This window comes from Bos taurus, chromosome 2 (assembly GCF_002263795.3).
Source record: "Bos taurus isolate L1 Dominette 01449 registration number 42190680 breed Hereford chromosome 2, ARS-UCD2.0, whole genome shotgun sequence".
Taxonomy (NCBI): Eukaryota; Metazoa; Chordata; class Mammalia; order Artiodactyla; family Bovidae; genus Bos; species Bos taurus.
Window position 1 is genome coordinate 106,821,636 of NC_037329.1, and position 13,647 is coordinate 106,835,282.

General features: G+C 56.8%; 1 protein-coding gene across 1 annotated transcript; it reads left to right on the forward strand.

Annotated features, from left to right (window-relative positions):
• The first annotated feature begins 460 nt into the window (after positions 1–460).
• On the forward strand, positions 461–13,146 carry WNT6 (Wnt family member 6). Its single transcript, NM_001205563.1, has 4 exons — positions 461–634; positions 10,234–10,454; positions 10,682–11,016; positions 12,621–13,146. The coding sequence occupies exons 1-4, from the start codon at positions 555–557 to the stop codon at positions 13,080–13,082; spliced, it is 1,098 nt and encodes a 365-aa protein (NP_001192492.1). The 5' UTR covers positions 461–554; the 3' UTR covers positions 13,083–13,146.
• Positions 13,147–13,647: the final 501 nt, after the last annotated feature.

Here is a 13,647-nt window from a genome sequence, read left to right on the forward strand (position 1 = left end):
TCCTTCGCTCCTCTTCCTTCCCCCCGCTTACCCTTCTCCACCCTGCTTCCCCGCCCCTCCTTGCCCCCGACTCCGAGCGGCGGCGGGGGGCTCCCAGGCCTTGAGAGAGGCGAGGTGAGGGGGCGAGGCAGGCGGGTCCCCCAGCCACGAGCGTGTTCGGGCCCCGCCCTCCGCCGAGCTCCGCGCCCGCCGCCCCGGGGCGCTCGGCTCCCTCCCGAGAGTCCCGCCGCCTGACTGTCGCAACTGCCACCCCCACGGCCCCCCTGCCCCTCGCCCCCGCCCCAGCCCCGCTCCCCTCCCACCCCCGCCCCCGGCTCTGATTTCTTCTCCCGAGCGAGCTCGGCAGGAGACACAGGCTCTGGCTGCCCTGTCCGCTCTCCGCCTCCGCCGCGCCCTCCTCGCCCAGGATGGGCCCCCCCGCCGCCGCCGCCGCCGCCGGAGCCATCGCCTCCCGGCCGCCGCCGCGCTCGCCCTGAAGCCCGGGCCCCCGCGCGCAGCGGCTGGCCCCTCAGCCCCGCGCCCTGCCCGCACCCGCCGGCCCTAAAGCTGTCACGATGCAGCCGCCCGCGCCCTCCCGCCTGGGGCTGCTCCTGCTGCTGCTCCTGAGTCCGGCGCACGTCGGCGGACTGTGGTGGTGAGTGCTGCGTCTGGCTGCCCCCGCGGGGCCCCTGGAGCTCGGACGTGGGGACCTCGGGGCCGAAGGTGGGGCTCCGGATCGCGCTCCCGCCGCCTCCTGGCTCTACCTGTGCGCGGAGCCCAGCCCCTCCGCAGCTGGAGACGCGAGGGGGAGGTGCGTGCCGCTCCTGCCGACCTCCTCTAGGGGCATTTCTGTACTGCCACTTAGACGTGCCCACACACCCCCTGCCCCCCTCCCTACATTCTACTGTATTTCCTCCTCCTGTGTCCCACCCCAACCGCAGGTTACGCGCTCAACCCAGGTCACCGAGGAATCAGCGGATGGGTAGGAAAGAGATACGGGGAGACGGGGGCAAGATCTGTAGTCTGAGACACAAATGAATAAAAGAGTGTGTTAAGACGGCTTTGGATTTAGGGGAGAGAGGCTGAATTTGGGGGAAAGAGAAGAACAAGGTGGGAAACCACTGGCAGGGAGAGTCAAGTAGCTGCCTCTTCTCGCCCCACTTTGCTCACAAACCCACCAGCTTCTCTCTGGGCTCCTTCAGAATGGGTGGTAGGGGCGGGAAAGGGAGCGTAAAGGGGGAAACTGAGTCAGAACCTTCGCTTTCTCTACTTTCTCCTCCCCGAGCAAAGAGGAGGAAAGGCAGGAAAAGGACCCAAGCTCCTGGCCCTTCCAGATGTAGAGGTCATGGATGAAAAAATGTGCTGCTGGGAATCGTGGAGGGTCCTGGTGGAAGGGAACAAGGCCTGGCCAGCCAAAGGTTGGGGTCGAGTTCCCAGACTGCCCTAGCTAGAGCAGACACATAGGCAGCTGAGGTTGCGGGAACTTGGAGTCTTGCGGGATGGATAGAGGCTGGGGAGATGGGTGCCCGGCCGGGACCGCTCAGCGATCCGGATCCCGTAGACTATTTTTTTTTTCTCCCCTTCTCAGTCTTGGGAGCAGCGAGGACCCGCCCGGAATAGTTGTGTTTAGAGAGGAGGGACTTGGACGATACCGCTGGTGCATTAGCCAATCCTAACAAGTCAAAACCTTGTCTATTTGCATACCGCCATATCATTGGCTGGATTCTCTACCCTCCACTCCTCTCCAACCCGGGGATTTGGAAGAAGGGGTGGGGCAGGCAGTTCCCTCTTTTCTAGGAAGATAGCTGGATGCCCACACAGGGAGCTGCTGGCCACGATCCCACTTCCATGATGTAGGAGAGAAGTCCCTCAGGGTGTCAGTGAGGGGGCCAAGCCAGGGCGACCTAAGTCTCGGCCAGGCAACATGAGTCCTTGGATCCTGACTTAGAATAATGCAGTAGCAGCTTTGAAATAAAGAGAACTGCAATCTAATCTCCCCCCATTGTCAAGCCTATGACCTTGGGCAAGTCACTTCTCCCTGCTCCCTGATGTCTCAACTGTAAGATAGGGAGTCAGTCCTCCTACCTGGAAGGGTTGATAGGAGGATTGGGTGGGATGACCTACAACATAATCTGACGTTGGGGAGGTGCTCCTAAATGTAAGTCCTTTCCTCCACACCCCAGGTTCTGGCCAGAATCCCCAAGGGTGAAAGGGGGATCAATTTAAATTAAAATCTAGGGTTTCTAGCAAAATTTTGCAAAGGGATCTCTATCTCTTATTCCCCATACACACCTGTCCTAACTTTGCCCTTTCTCAAAGTATGGAGACAGAGGTTTCTCCCTGAGGGCTGTTGCCTTCCTTCCCCACCCCACTCCACCCCCTATTATTTGTCCCAATTTTATCATCCTTCCGCTTAAAAATACCACTTCCTCCATGACGCTGCCCCTCTGTCTTCCCTCCCTTGCCTTCTCTATGCTTTCACTGCAGTCCATGCATTGGACATTATACCAGTTAGGCATTTCACTGACTGCCCTCTCCTCTTGGGTCCTCTTTCCCTGCTCCTGGGAGGCGGAGCCTTTGTCTTTAGGGCCCTGGAGACTAAAGGTGCTGGGGAGAGCTGTATGGCGTTCTGCTGGGATTTATGTTCATGGTGGCTCCTTTGTTTGGGAGGGGCTGCTGGATGGGAGCCATGCCAGAGGAAGAGAGACCTCATCCCTTGGAGACTGACCCTGAAGCTGGAAAGGAGGGAGTGGGGGAGGAGGGGAGGAGGGCAGGTGTGGAAGAACACAGAGGCCTTCATGGCCACAGCTGCAGGGCAAGCCGGGTGAAGAGTGAGGAGTTGGAGTGATAAGGTGTCTAGCAACTGGCTCACTCAGATACTTTGGAGAGGTTGTCCCCACCCCTGAGGCTTCACCTGAAGCAAGAGCTTCTTCAGGCAAGAAATGTCCAGGCTGCTCCCTGATGTCTAGAACTGGTTGGCTGGATCTTTTCTTCCTGCTTCTCAGAGAACACTGACCAGGCCAGAGCTCCAGCAGTGAACAGGAAAGCAGCTGGCCTCACAGCAGCTCATTGCAGTCCATGCTGCCATTCTAGCAGCAGCCAGGCTGGGAAGACATAGTTCCCCAGGAACTCTGAGTGACCGGACTGTCCTGGTTAGGAAAGGAGGGCTCTGGAGGGGCAGTGGCCCAGGCCTTAGGCTCACGGACCTGGCTCGAGGTCCACCAGAAGTTTCCCATTCCAATTTCTTCCCTCTTCCCCCCTTCTTTCCCACCGCCCCTCTTCTCCAACGCTTTCTAAACTCTGCCTCTGACCTCTGTCTGTCTCTCTCTCATCTGTAACCATATCTTTGTGAATCACAGAATCCCAGATTCCAGGACATTGGCCAGGCTCTCTTGAGGTCATCTTGTCCAGCTTACTGCCTCCAGGCTATCCAGCTTATGCTCTGGCCCTGACAGATTCTGTCCTGGTCATCAGCTCCCAGCCCTCCCATCCTGCTCTCTGCCCCTTCTCATCCTCCCCCAGGAAGTTCTTCTCAATATCTGGCCCATCTTTATTTATACCTTCAATCAGTGGATGTAGAAAATAGCTCACTCTCACAGAATAGCCAAATCAATCTCCCTTCTTCTCCTTTCCTCTTTCCATTTGATATTTTCTGTGAAAGAAACTAACCCTCCTGTTGTCCCACTCGGAAAAGCACCACTTGGTCTCGCTCCCTTCCCCCATCTCATCTTCCCTATGAGAACAGGAGCCAGGCACTGGTCAGCTCTGGCCCCTCGGGGAGGCAGGGAAAGGACCCAGGCTTCTTCCTGACACCCAGGCTTTCCAGTTGTGACTCCCATCACCCCTTCCCATCCTCTCGTTCTCTGGGGCCCCTGACCCTTCATGGTCAGTCTTGTTGCTGGCTCCCACAAGCTTAAGATGGGGTGGATGGTGGGGGTAGGGTGGCCATCCAGGCCTCCCCTCCCAGCCCTCCCCACCCCTCGCCTTGGCAGCTTCCCCTGGAAGGAGACAATGGGGCTGTGAGCAGAAAAGGGCAGGGGCAAAAGGAGGCTGGCTTGGTCCAGGCCAGAGCATGCCCTGAGCCCACCAGAGTCCTGGCACCGTGACATTTCCCGGGGGGTGCAGTCCCCTCCTGCCCTGTTCTCATCGGAAGCCAGGAGTTGGGTGGGAGCGGGAATTGGCGGGGGAAGTCAGCGGGAGGCTTGATCATCAGGGCCCAGCCAGGGGGATTCCAGAATGTGTACTTTGATGAAGAAATGCAGCGGTGGAGGGGATGAGGCGGTGGGGGGTGGGGTGGGGTTGGGGGGTGCGGGCAGCCGGGCTGCAGTCAGGCTGGCGGTAGGGCACCCAGCCAGTCAGAGCAGGAGGTGTTCATGAACACAGAAGCCTGTCCCCTGGGAGTGGGGAGAGCGCCCTCTAGCCTGCACCCTCCTTCCTGCCAGGGGCAGGGTGGGGCGAGGCCCTGGGTGCTTTCCCCAGACAGCTTGAGGAGGAGCACAGGGAGGGAAAGGTCGCTGGGCAAGTACTTCACCCACTTTCCACCTGGTCTCTTTGGCTGTTTCCTCTAGCTTAGAGCCCTCTGCTTAATCCAGAAATTAGATCTAGAAAGGACCTTACAGATCATCTGGGCCAATCTTCTCACTCTCAGTGACAGAAGTCTAGCAAAGTTCAGGGACAGGAGGTGACTTGCCCAAGGCCACCCAGAATGCAAGTAGCTGAGGGCTGGGGACCAGGAGTCCACCTCCCTCTGAGTGCTGTGTCCTGGTGTGCAGTAGGGGTAGGGGTCAGGAAAGGGGTACAGGCCCCTGCACAGGCCCCTTCTGCTCCCCCCGTCTCACAGTGCTTCCCCACCTCGGTATGAGAGAGCAGATGGCACAGGACAGACTCTCTGCAGGATATCCAGTGGATGGTCGTTGTGTCCAGGCCTCTGACCAGCAGCAAGCCATCTTGTGTGGGGAAGTCATTCAGGGCAGGGAAAACCCCTGCAAGGGGAGAAGTGTGAGGAGGTGGGAAGGGCAGCACCTGGGACTGGGCAGAAAGAACCCAGTTGGGCCGGGGGAGGGGGGCGGGTGTGGAGCCAGGGAATGGGGTGGCTGGTGGGCGGTGGGGAGGTAGGGGTTAATGGAGCTGGGGCATTACTGACTTTGATGTGGTGGTTGGGGTGGGGGTAGGGACTGGGGGAGGGGGAACAGTAATTACTGAGTTAGACAGAGCAGGACAGGACAGGCGGGCTGGGCACAGGCCCGGGCCCAGCCTCCTCGGCAGCCCAGCCGTCAGGCAACATTTTTCTACCCCTTCTCCACCACCCACCTCCCCCACCCCTGTGCAGCCCCCACCCACAGCCCCAGGGCTCAGGGCTCCCTCTGCTGGCTCTTGGGAGCTGAGGGTCAGACTAAGGAGTACCCAGAATGAGTGCGGGGAACTAGTGGGGATTTGGCTGTGAGACCCTTTAGAGGAGCAGGCATCAGAAAGGTCTGTGATCCTCTTGGCCTCAAGAATCCACCCAGGAGCGCCGGCTGGAGAAGGGAGGAGGGGGGTGGGGGGATCTTGGAGGGTGCTCCTGGTCCATGGATTAGACTGGCAGGGGAGGAGGAGATACTGAGATCCAGGCTAAGGAGAGTTGGAGCAAAGTATGTTCTCAGGAATTCACACATGCTGCCTGATTGCCGTGCACTGTGCAGGCCCAGGAGATGGTTAAGGGTGTGAATGGGAAGTCACCTATGGGAAGACACTTGTGGAAGCCCACTCTCTGGACAGGCTCTTTTCAGAAGTAGGCAGGTATTATTATTTATTTCCACTTTACAGTTGAGGACACTGAGGTTCAGAAGGTTAAGTTTCCTCATCCATTCAACAAAGGCTTGTAACAAAGGCCAACCTCCCCGGCTAGGGGCTTGCTAACATTGTGGAACCAGCAAAGGACAGAGCCTAGATCCAAACTCAAGTCCGATGGATTCTCAAGGCCCCGAGTTGTGTTCTGCTAATGACATTATACTTCTCCCTGAGATCTTTGGAATGAGTTTATATCTAATTGGAAAGAGAAGACGAGAAGATGTAACAAAACAATTATGCCACCGGCCAGGATGACAAACAACACTCCCGCCCCCATGAGTGAGGCAGGTGAGGGAGGTCAGTGAGGGCTGGGGCCCACCACTGGGTCCTTAGAGCAGGTGGGATCCGGGGCGAGTTTGGAGAGATGCTGTGTGAGATTTGGATGACTTACAAGTGAGGAGGGGGGCGGGGTTGTCTCTGAGTCTGGAAACTTAGCGGTATGATCTGGGATGGATGCAGAGTCAGCCAACCCTGATCAGACTAATGACCATGTGGAGGACAGTATGCAAAAGCCCCTGAGGTATCAGAAGCCCTCGGGGTGGGAGGGCTGTTTCCTCCAGTCCCTTTGGTTTTTAAAATATTCGCCTAAATTTATTGCAACGGGGATTCCCCCATTGAGTGGCCGGGGTCAGTCCCCTATCTTGCTTGCCTGTACAATAAGGGTGAACTGGGTGGAAGTGGACTAGAAAATTTTCCACCCTCTGAAGCCAGGCATGGGAAGGTAAGTTAGGCCAGAAACCCAGGCCTCCAAGGCTTAGATTCACAGATGCTGCCAATAGGAACTGGCTGCCCCCGGATGCCACCTCATTTGGCTACTTATTCTACCAACTGAGGTCCCTGGGAAGGAGATCTTGGCACAGGAGGCCAAGCCAGCTAGAATGGCCAAACCCAGGCTTGTTCCTTCTTGTCTATGTACTGATTTCTTTTAGGGCTAGCTTTGTTTTTTCTATGCCCAGGAGCGGCTATTTGTTTAGGATCTCAGATCCTACATATTATATATTTCCTACCACCATTGTGCTCCAACTGCCAGCCCCCGCCCAACACACAGATGCTTCCAGACAGGCACCTCTTCCCTAGGCTGATTTCAGGCCAGTGCGAACTCAGAGGCCCCCAAAGCAGAGTTCAGTCCCTAAGCAAGCAGAAGGGAAGGAAGGAGGGCAAAGGAAGAGGGGCATTGAGGGAGTTATTTTGTGATTCGGTTAAAGATGGTGTTAAAGTTAGAGAGGCTATTCGAGTCTGTCTTGCCAACTCCTTATCTTCCTGACGCCCAGAGAGGGAACTGACTTGCTCAGCATAGCTCAGCTCACCCAGAGTGGACAGAGACCGGAGTACAAATGTGAGGCCTGGTGTTTTGCCCAACGCTTCCCTGCCAGTCCCCTTCTGGAGTTTCCTTTCCTGTGACTTGAAGATGGGAGTGAGGACAGGAGGGCAGGGAGCAAGCTGGTCCCTTGGGATTCTAGCTGCTACTATTGCCCATCCCTCCTCCTGACTGGCTTGTAAACAAGTCTAGTTCCCAGGCAGCCAGCCAGCCTGAGGAGCCAGACCCGGACCAGAAGCTGACTCCAGGGCAGCCCCTCAACCCTGTGCAGGGCCAGCCCCACCTCCTGGGGGGCTCTGCCTGTCGTGCTCCTCCTGATTCCTCTCCTATCTCAAGCTTCTGGGAAAAAGACAAGGTCAAGAGGTTCTTTCCCTTTCTCGCCTGCACACCCCACCCTCTCCTACTTCCCCAGAGCAGGAGGGGGGAGAGAAGCGGGATGGGACAGAGTAACCTTGGGAAGATAAGGCCAGTCAGCCTTGGGAAAGTAGGGAGTTAGCAAAGGGCAGGATTGGGGAGGGGAGACTGGGGAACTTGGCAGCTTGTGGGTGGAGTGGGGAAGACGGGTTTGCAGAGTCCCAGGCTCCCAGGTTGAGTTCTCAAGATGCAGGTGGCAGAAGAGGAGCTGAATGGCTGTGTGGAGGCCTGTTTCCCTGCCTCTAAATCCAGCTGGGGAGAAAATGTTTCTGGAAGCTAATTAGGAGTCATGAAGCCACATGTGGACAGGGTTCAAGTGAGGACCTTCTCCTTAGATGGCTCCTTCATTCACTCAAAAACATGTATTAGATGATATTCATTGGAGAAGCATAGTAATCATTCACAATATGCAAATTTTCATAATAAACATTGGAGGGGAAATACAAATTAAGCAGCTAAAAATCTGCCATGGAGAACGAAAATAACAGTCCTAACTCTCAAGGTGCTCCATAGTCTTGTTTACCAACCTTGTACAACCATACTGGAAGTTGCCCCCAATTATTTTTGTAATGAAATGGGATAAGTAGAAGGGGGATGAAGAGACTGATAGAAATAAAGATAGATAGATAAAGACTGATCAGCTTGTACAGCCAGGGGTTTTCCTACCCTTGGCCCACTTGCCCCTGCCCCATCTATTACTTCTCTAGAGATGCGAAAGGGTTGGGGCTGGACCTTCCCAGGTACAGTGGGAATGCAGTGATGGCAAGTCCTAAGCATGGAGGCAGGCAGGTTTGGATTATGAGTCTCTCCACTTAGGAGAGAACTTTGGTTCCTGGACTACTGGGGTAGGGGTGATGACACTGACCGGACAGGGTGGTGATGGGGGTGGGGTGGAGTGTGGTAGGACACTTTACAGGATTGAGGACTGAGCTCAAGGATTGAGCTTACACATCTTCCTGCAATCATGTCTCCAAGCATCTCACTCCTTAGTGAGAGAAGTTCTACCTTAAGACCTAAATTCCTCCTGCTGCTATTTAAGCCCATTATATCTCATTGTTGTGGGCCCAGAACATGCCTGGGCAGCCTGTACTTGCGGAGCAAATGGGGACAGTGGGGTGGATGTGCACTAAAGCTAAGCTGAAAAGTAGGCCACTTTGACCTTTGGTACATATCTACCAACATTTTCCTCCACGTTTTCTTTCTCATGGTGTTGCTTCTCCCCGCCCAAAATCTTATTCCACCCCCTGCTAAAGGCTTTTGAGTGGTTTCAAATTACCCTCAGCCTAAATACTCTACCTAGTTATTCCTACCAGACAGAGATCTCAGCTAAGTGCTCAAATAAGAGCATTCCAATTAAAATAGTCCCCTCCAGGTGTGAATACCCAGCCGAGTGAACCTTCAGGGGTATGATGTACAGCAACTAAAAGGAAGTGCTAGCCTCGGATGAAGCAAAGGCTGAGAATGGAGGGATTTCTGAAAGTGTGTGAAACTCCCGGTAAGGTCTTTACCCACCAAGCCCAGGAGTATCCCCTCCCCAGTCAGTTATGTTATCTGCCCTGAGACCCCCCCGCCCCGTGCACGGGTCTTGGCTTGCTGCCATCTTGCTCTGGAAAGGTCACAGACCCTGGAGCAGGAGAAGGGGTCAGTGTCATCTACTTTACAACATGGCTTCAGAGACTCAGTCCCCAGTGCCTTCCTCCTGCTCAGGGAAACAGGGAGATATCGGGGTTGGGGTTGGGGGTGAGGGGTGGAATCTGACAGAAGGAGAAATCTGGGCTAGAGAGGAAGGGGGTGTGACTTTCCTCAAAGGCGCCCTTCCCTGACCGCTCTAACATACCGTGGCTTGCTGTATTGCTGGGATTGCCCTACCTTTCTTGCATCAGGGCTAATCAGCTAACACAAGACCAGCTTGTGGTCCACTAAGACCAGATCCTTTTCTGACACTGTCTACTCTTCTTTATATTTCTTTATAATATGTACCTTCTTTTCTTTGACAGCTTACTTTTTTTTCCTAATTGAGTTTATTTGTTATTTTTATTTTTGGCTGTGCTGGGTCTTCATTACTGTGTGCGGGCTTTCTCTAGTTGCAGAGAGTGGGGGCTATTCTCTAGTTGCAGAGTGCCCAGCTTCTCATCGCAGTGGCTTCTCTTGTTGCAGAGCAGAGGTTCTAGGGTGTGAGAGCTTCAGTAGTTGCAGCACATGGGCTCAGTAATTGTTGCACACTGGCTTAGGTGCTCAGAGGCATGTGGGATCTTCAGGACCAGAGATCGAACTAGTGTCCTCTTGCTTGATCTTCCTTCCGTTAAGGTCCTCTTCCTTTCCCTTTTGGGTTAGGCCTGGTGAATTTTAACCTTGGTCTACCTGGTGCCAGATGCCTTCACCTTGAGTCAAAATCCTGTAAGGATTTATTAATGAAGGTGTACACAGAAGGATAATACTAACTCTTTGATCTATAGCAATTTCAGTCTAGAATCTAGCTCAGAGGGGACACACACACACACACACACACACACACACACGCACGCACGGAATAGTAAGAGAACCAGGTGGGACAATCTCTGTCTCAGTTGGGGGTGCTGGTGGGGCAAGAGGCATGTCACAGCTCCCGGCTGTGGGCTGGGCGGGGCTGGTCTCCTGCCCCTCCCCCAAGCTCTTCGAGTTACAACCATGGTCTGCTGTTCTTTACTTCCCAGGGCCGTGGGCAGCCCTTTGGTCATGGACCCTACCAGCATCTGCAGGAAGGCCCGGCGGCTCGCAGGCCGGCAGGCTGAGTTGTGCCAGGCCGAGCCAGAAGTGGTGGCCGAGCTAGCGCGGGGCGCCCGGCTGGGGGTTCGGGAATGCCAGTTCCAGTTCCGCTTCCGACGCTGGAACTGCTCCAGCCATAGCAAGGCCTTCGGGCGCATCCTGCAACAGGGTCAGTGTGGGGAGGACCCCAGGAGGGGGCTGTTGTCTCGCCGTTGGAGAGTCAGAGGAGAGGGTGGGGGTGGGGGGAGGCCCACGGAGCCCCACTTCCTCCACGGGTCAAAGGACACGGCCCCGATCACGTCTCCCAGCCCTACGCCACTCTGCCTCGCGCCCACCGCAGCGCCCCAGAACCCAGCCCAGGTCTTGCTGTCTGACCGCCCCTCTCCGCTTCCGCAGACATCCGGGAGACGGCCTTCGTGTTCGCTATAACGGCGGCAGGCGCCAGCCATGCGGTCACGCAGGCCTGCTCCATGGGCGAGCTGCTGCAGTGCGGCTGCCAGGCGCCCCGAGGCCGGGCCCCACCCCGACCCCCCGGCCTGCCAGGCACCCCTGGGCCCCCCGGCCCCGCGGGATCCCCCGACGGCAGCGCTGCCTGGGAGTGGGGAGGCTGCGGCGACGACGTGGACTTCGGGGACGAGAAGTCGAGGCTCTTCATGGACGCGCAGCACAAACGGGGACGTGGAGACATCCGTATGTTGGTGCAACTTCATAACAACGAGGCGGGCCGGCTGGTGAGTGGGGACAGGCACGTATAAGGGTGCGCGCGCGCGCGTGTGTGTGTGTGTGTGTGTGTAAATGTGGGAGTGTGGGTGAGTTTGAAAGGATGTGGAGACTGTGGTATATGAGGAGGAGTGAGTTTGTGGAAGGGGTGGGTGGGGTACACGGTATAGGAGTTTGTTAATGTGTGGGAGGCCACTGGGGAAGATTGGCTGGGGGTGTGGTTGGGCCAGTGGGAGGCAAGGTGGCTGACCTAGAAGAGGGAGTCACTTGTGGGGCCTGGGAGGGGTAGGGGCTGATGGCCTAGTGGGCAGGGTAGGGAGGGGACACTCAGGGAAGAGGACCCAGGACCTTTAGGGACCTCAGGTAGGGAGGACATACTTCTGAAACAGGACAAGTAGGGCAAAGCTTGGGTGGCTAGGGGCTGCCAGGGCAGGGCCTGAGGAGGGAGACCAAGGCCAAGGATGAGAGAAAGGACAGAAGCCCAGTAAAGGCATGGGATCTGGAGGTTGGGGAGCTGGGAGAAGTGAGGGAGGCTCCAGGGACAATGGTCTTGGAAAGGAGTGAAGGACGAGGAGTGGATCCTGATGGTAGGAGGGGTCAGGCAGAGGCCAGGAAAGCTGTGACAGTCTAGGCACTTGTCAACTGGCTGCCTGGCAATCCCAGACCAGTCCCTGCCCAGAGCCCTGGCAGCCTCTCCCCTTCCCTCTATGATAAGGAGGGCCTCAGGAGCTCCTGTTTAGGGACAAGAAGCAGTATGAGTCAGATGTTCCTGGGGCGGGGTGGAGGGGAAAGAGAAGAGGCCTAGGAGGGGGCCCATAGACTTCAAGACTGTAGATAAGGTTGGCCCCTGGACTCTGAGCTTCCGGAAATGATCTTCCTGGGGCATCTAGCCCCATAAATCTCTAGCAGGGTTGTGAGTTTTCCATTCCAGCTTCAGACATAAATGGTAAATAAAGGGCAGGACTCCTGGGTTTCAGTTCTCAGTAGGGCATTCATAGGGGCCCTCCTGCACCCTATGCCTCAGTTCTAGCATGTGCCAGGGAACCCCCATATCCTATGTCTTGTAGGGTTATGGCCTGAGGCATTGGGCATGGGTGGGAGGAAGAGGGGACTTGGAGAGGAATGTCCAGACAGGCCCACATACCTGTCGGAAAGGATTGGGGAGGGGTGGCGGAGACAGAGCCCAGGCAGCCTGCTCTGCCTGGGGCCCTGAGAGCAGGAATGAGAAGGCTGGCTGGCAAGAGGAATCCGTGCGACAGCTGCCACCTTTACCCTCTCCCTCCAGGGAGAATCTCACCCTTGCTGTCCATTCCGCTTTCTCCCCCATTCCTTGGCTTTGGATCCTGGAATCTTTACACTGCATACTGTCCCCCACTCCCCACTGTTCCCACTTCTCTATCATTCCTCCTCCTTTCCCGGGTGTCGGGCCGTGATTTCCTCCTTCCCACTTTGCGCGCTCTCGCTTTTTTATTTGGCTTTTTTTTTTTTTTGGTCTGCTCTTTGCTGTCTTCCATTCACCACCCTCCTCTATCTTATTTTCTGTCGGTCCTCTGGGCCTTTCTGCGCCCCACCTCCCGGATCTGTTCCCATCCGCCTGCTCTTATGCTCCCCGCAGGCAGTGCGGAGCCACACGCGGACCGAATGCAAGTGCCACGGGCTGTCCGGCTCGTGCGCGCTGCGCACCTGCTGGCAGAAGCTGCCCCCGTTCCGCGAGGTGGGCGCGCGGTTGCTCGAGCGCTTCCACGGCGCCTCGCGTGTCATGGGCACCAACGATGGCAAGGCTCTGCTGCCCGCCGTCCGCACGCTCAAGCCGCCGGGCCGCGCTGACCTGCTCTATGCCGCCGACTCGCCCGACTTCTGCGCCCCCAACCGGCGCACGGGTTCGCCGGGCACCCGCGGCCGCGCCTGCAACAGCAGCGCCCCGGACCTCAGCGGCTGCGACCTGCTGTGCTGCGGCCGCGGGCACCGCCAGGAGAGCGTGCTTCTCGAGGAGAACTGCCTGTGCCGCTTTCACTGGTGCTGCGTGGTGCAGTGCCACCGCTGCCGCGTGCGCAAGGAGCTCAGCCTTTGCCTTTGACCCGCCGTGGCACCCGAAACTGCGCGCGGAGCCGCCTCTCGGTACCTGCGGGACCTCTGGGCGCCAGCAGAGGGCGCTGCCTCGGCCCGGCTTCCCCCTGAGAAAGTCCATCTTCCAGGCCTCTGGAAACTGCGAGGCGGTGGGACTTGAGACTTATGCCGGTTCATCAAGGCCCAGGGCACTGAGGGAGCCACCCGACAGGGGCTCCCGGGGACTTCATGAGGAGACCATATAGAGCCTCTCTCCTCGGCCCCCAGACGGAAACCAAAGAGCCAGTTTCTAGGCCTCTGGATGTGGGGCTCCTCAGAACTACTGGCCATGGGGTGGGTGGGTGAGTTTTGTATCAATAAAGATATTTAAACCAATAGGATATATCAATAAAGATATTTAAACCTAGGCCCAGAGTTTTTGGGGCGGGGGGGCTGCCATGGGACAGGCTCTGAAAGGAGTGAGTGAGTAAAGGGAGATGGTTTTGATAGAACGGGCCTCTCAGGGGTCATCACCTGGGTCCCCATCTGTCTTCCAGAACTGGGCTCTCCTGGTGGTGAAGAGTGCCAGATCCCGC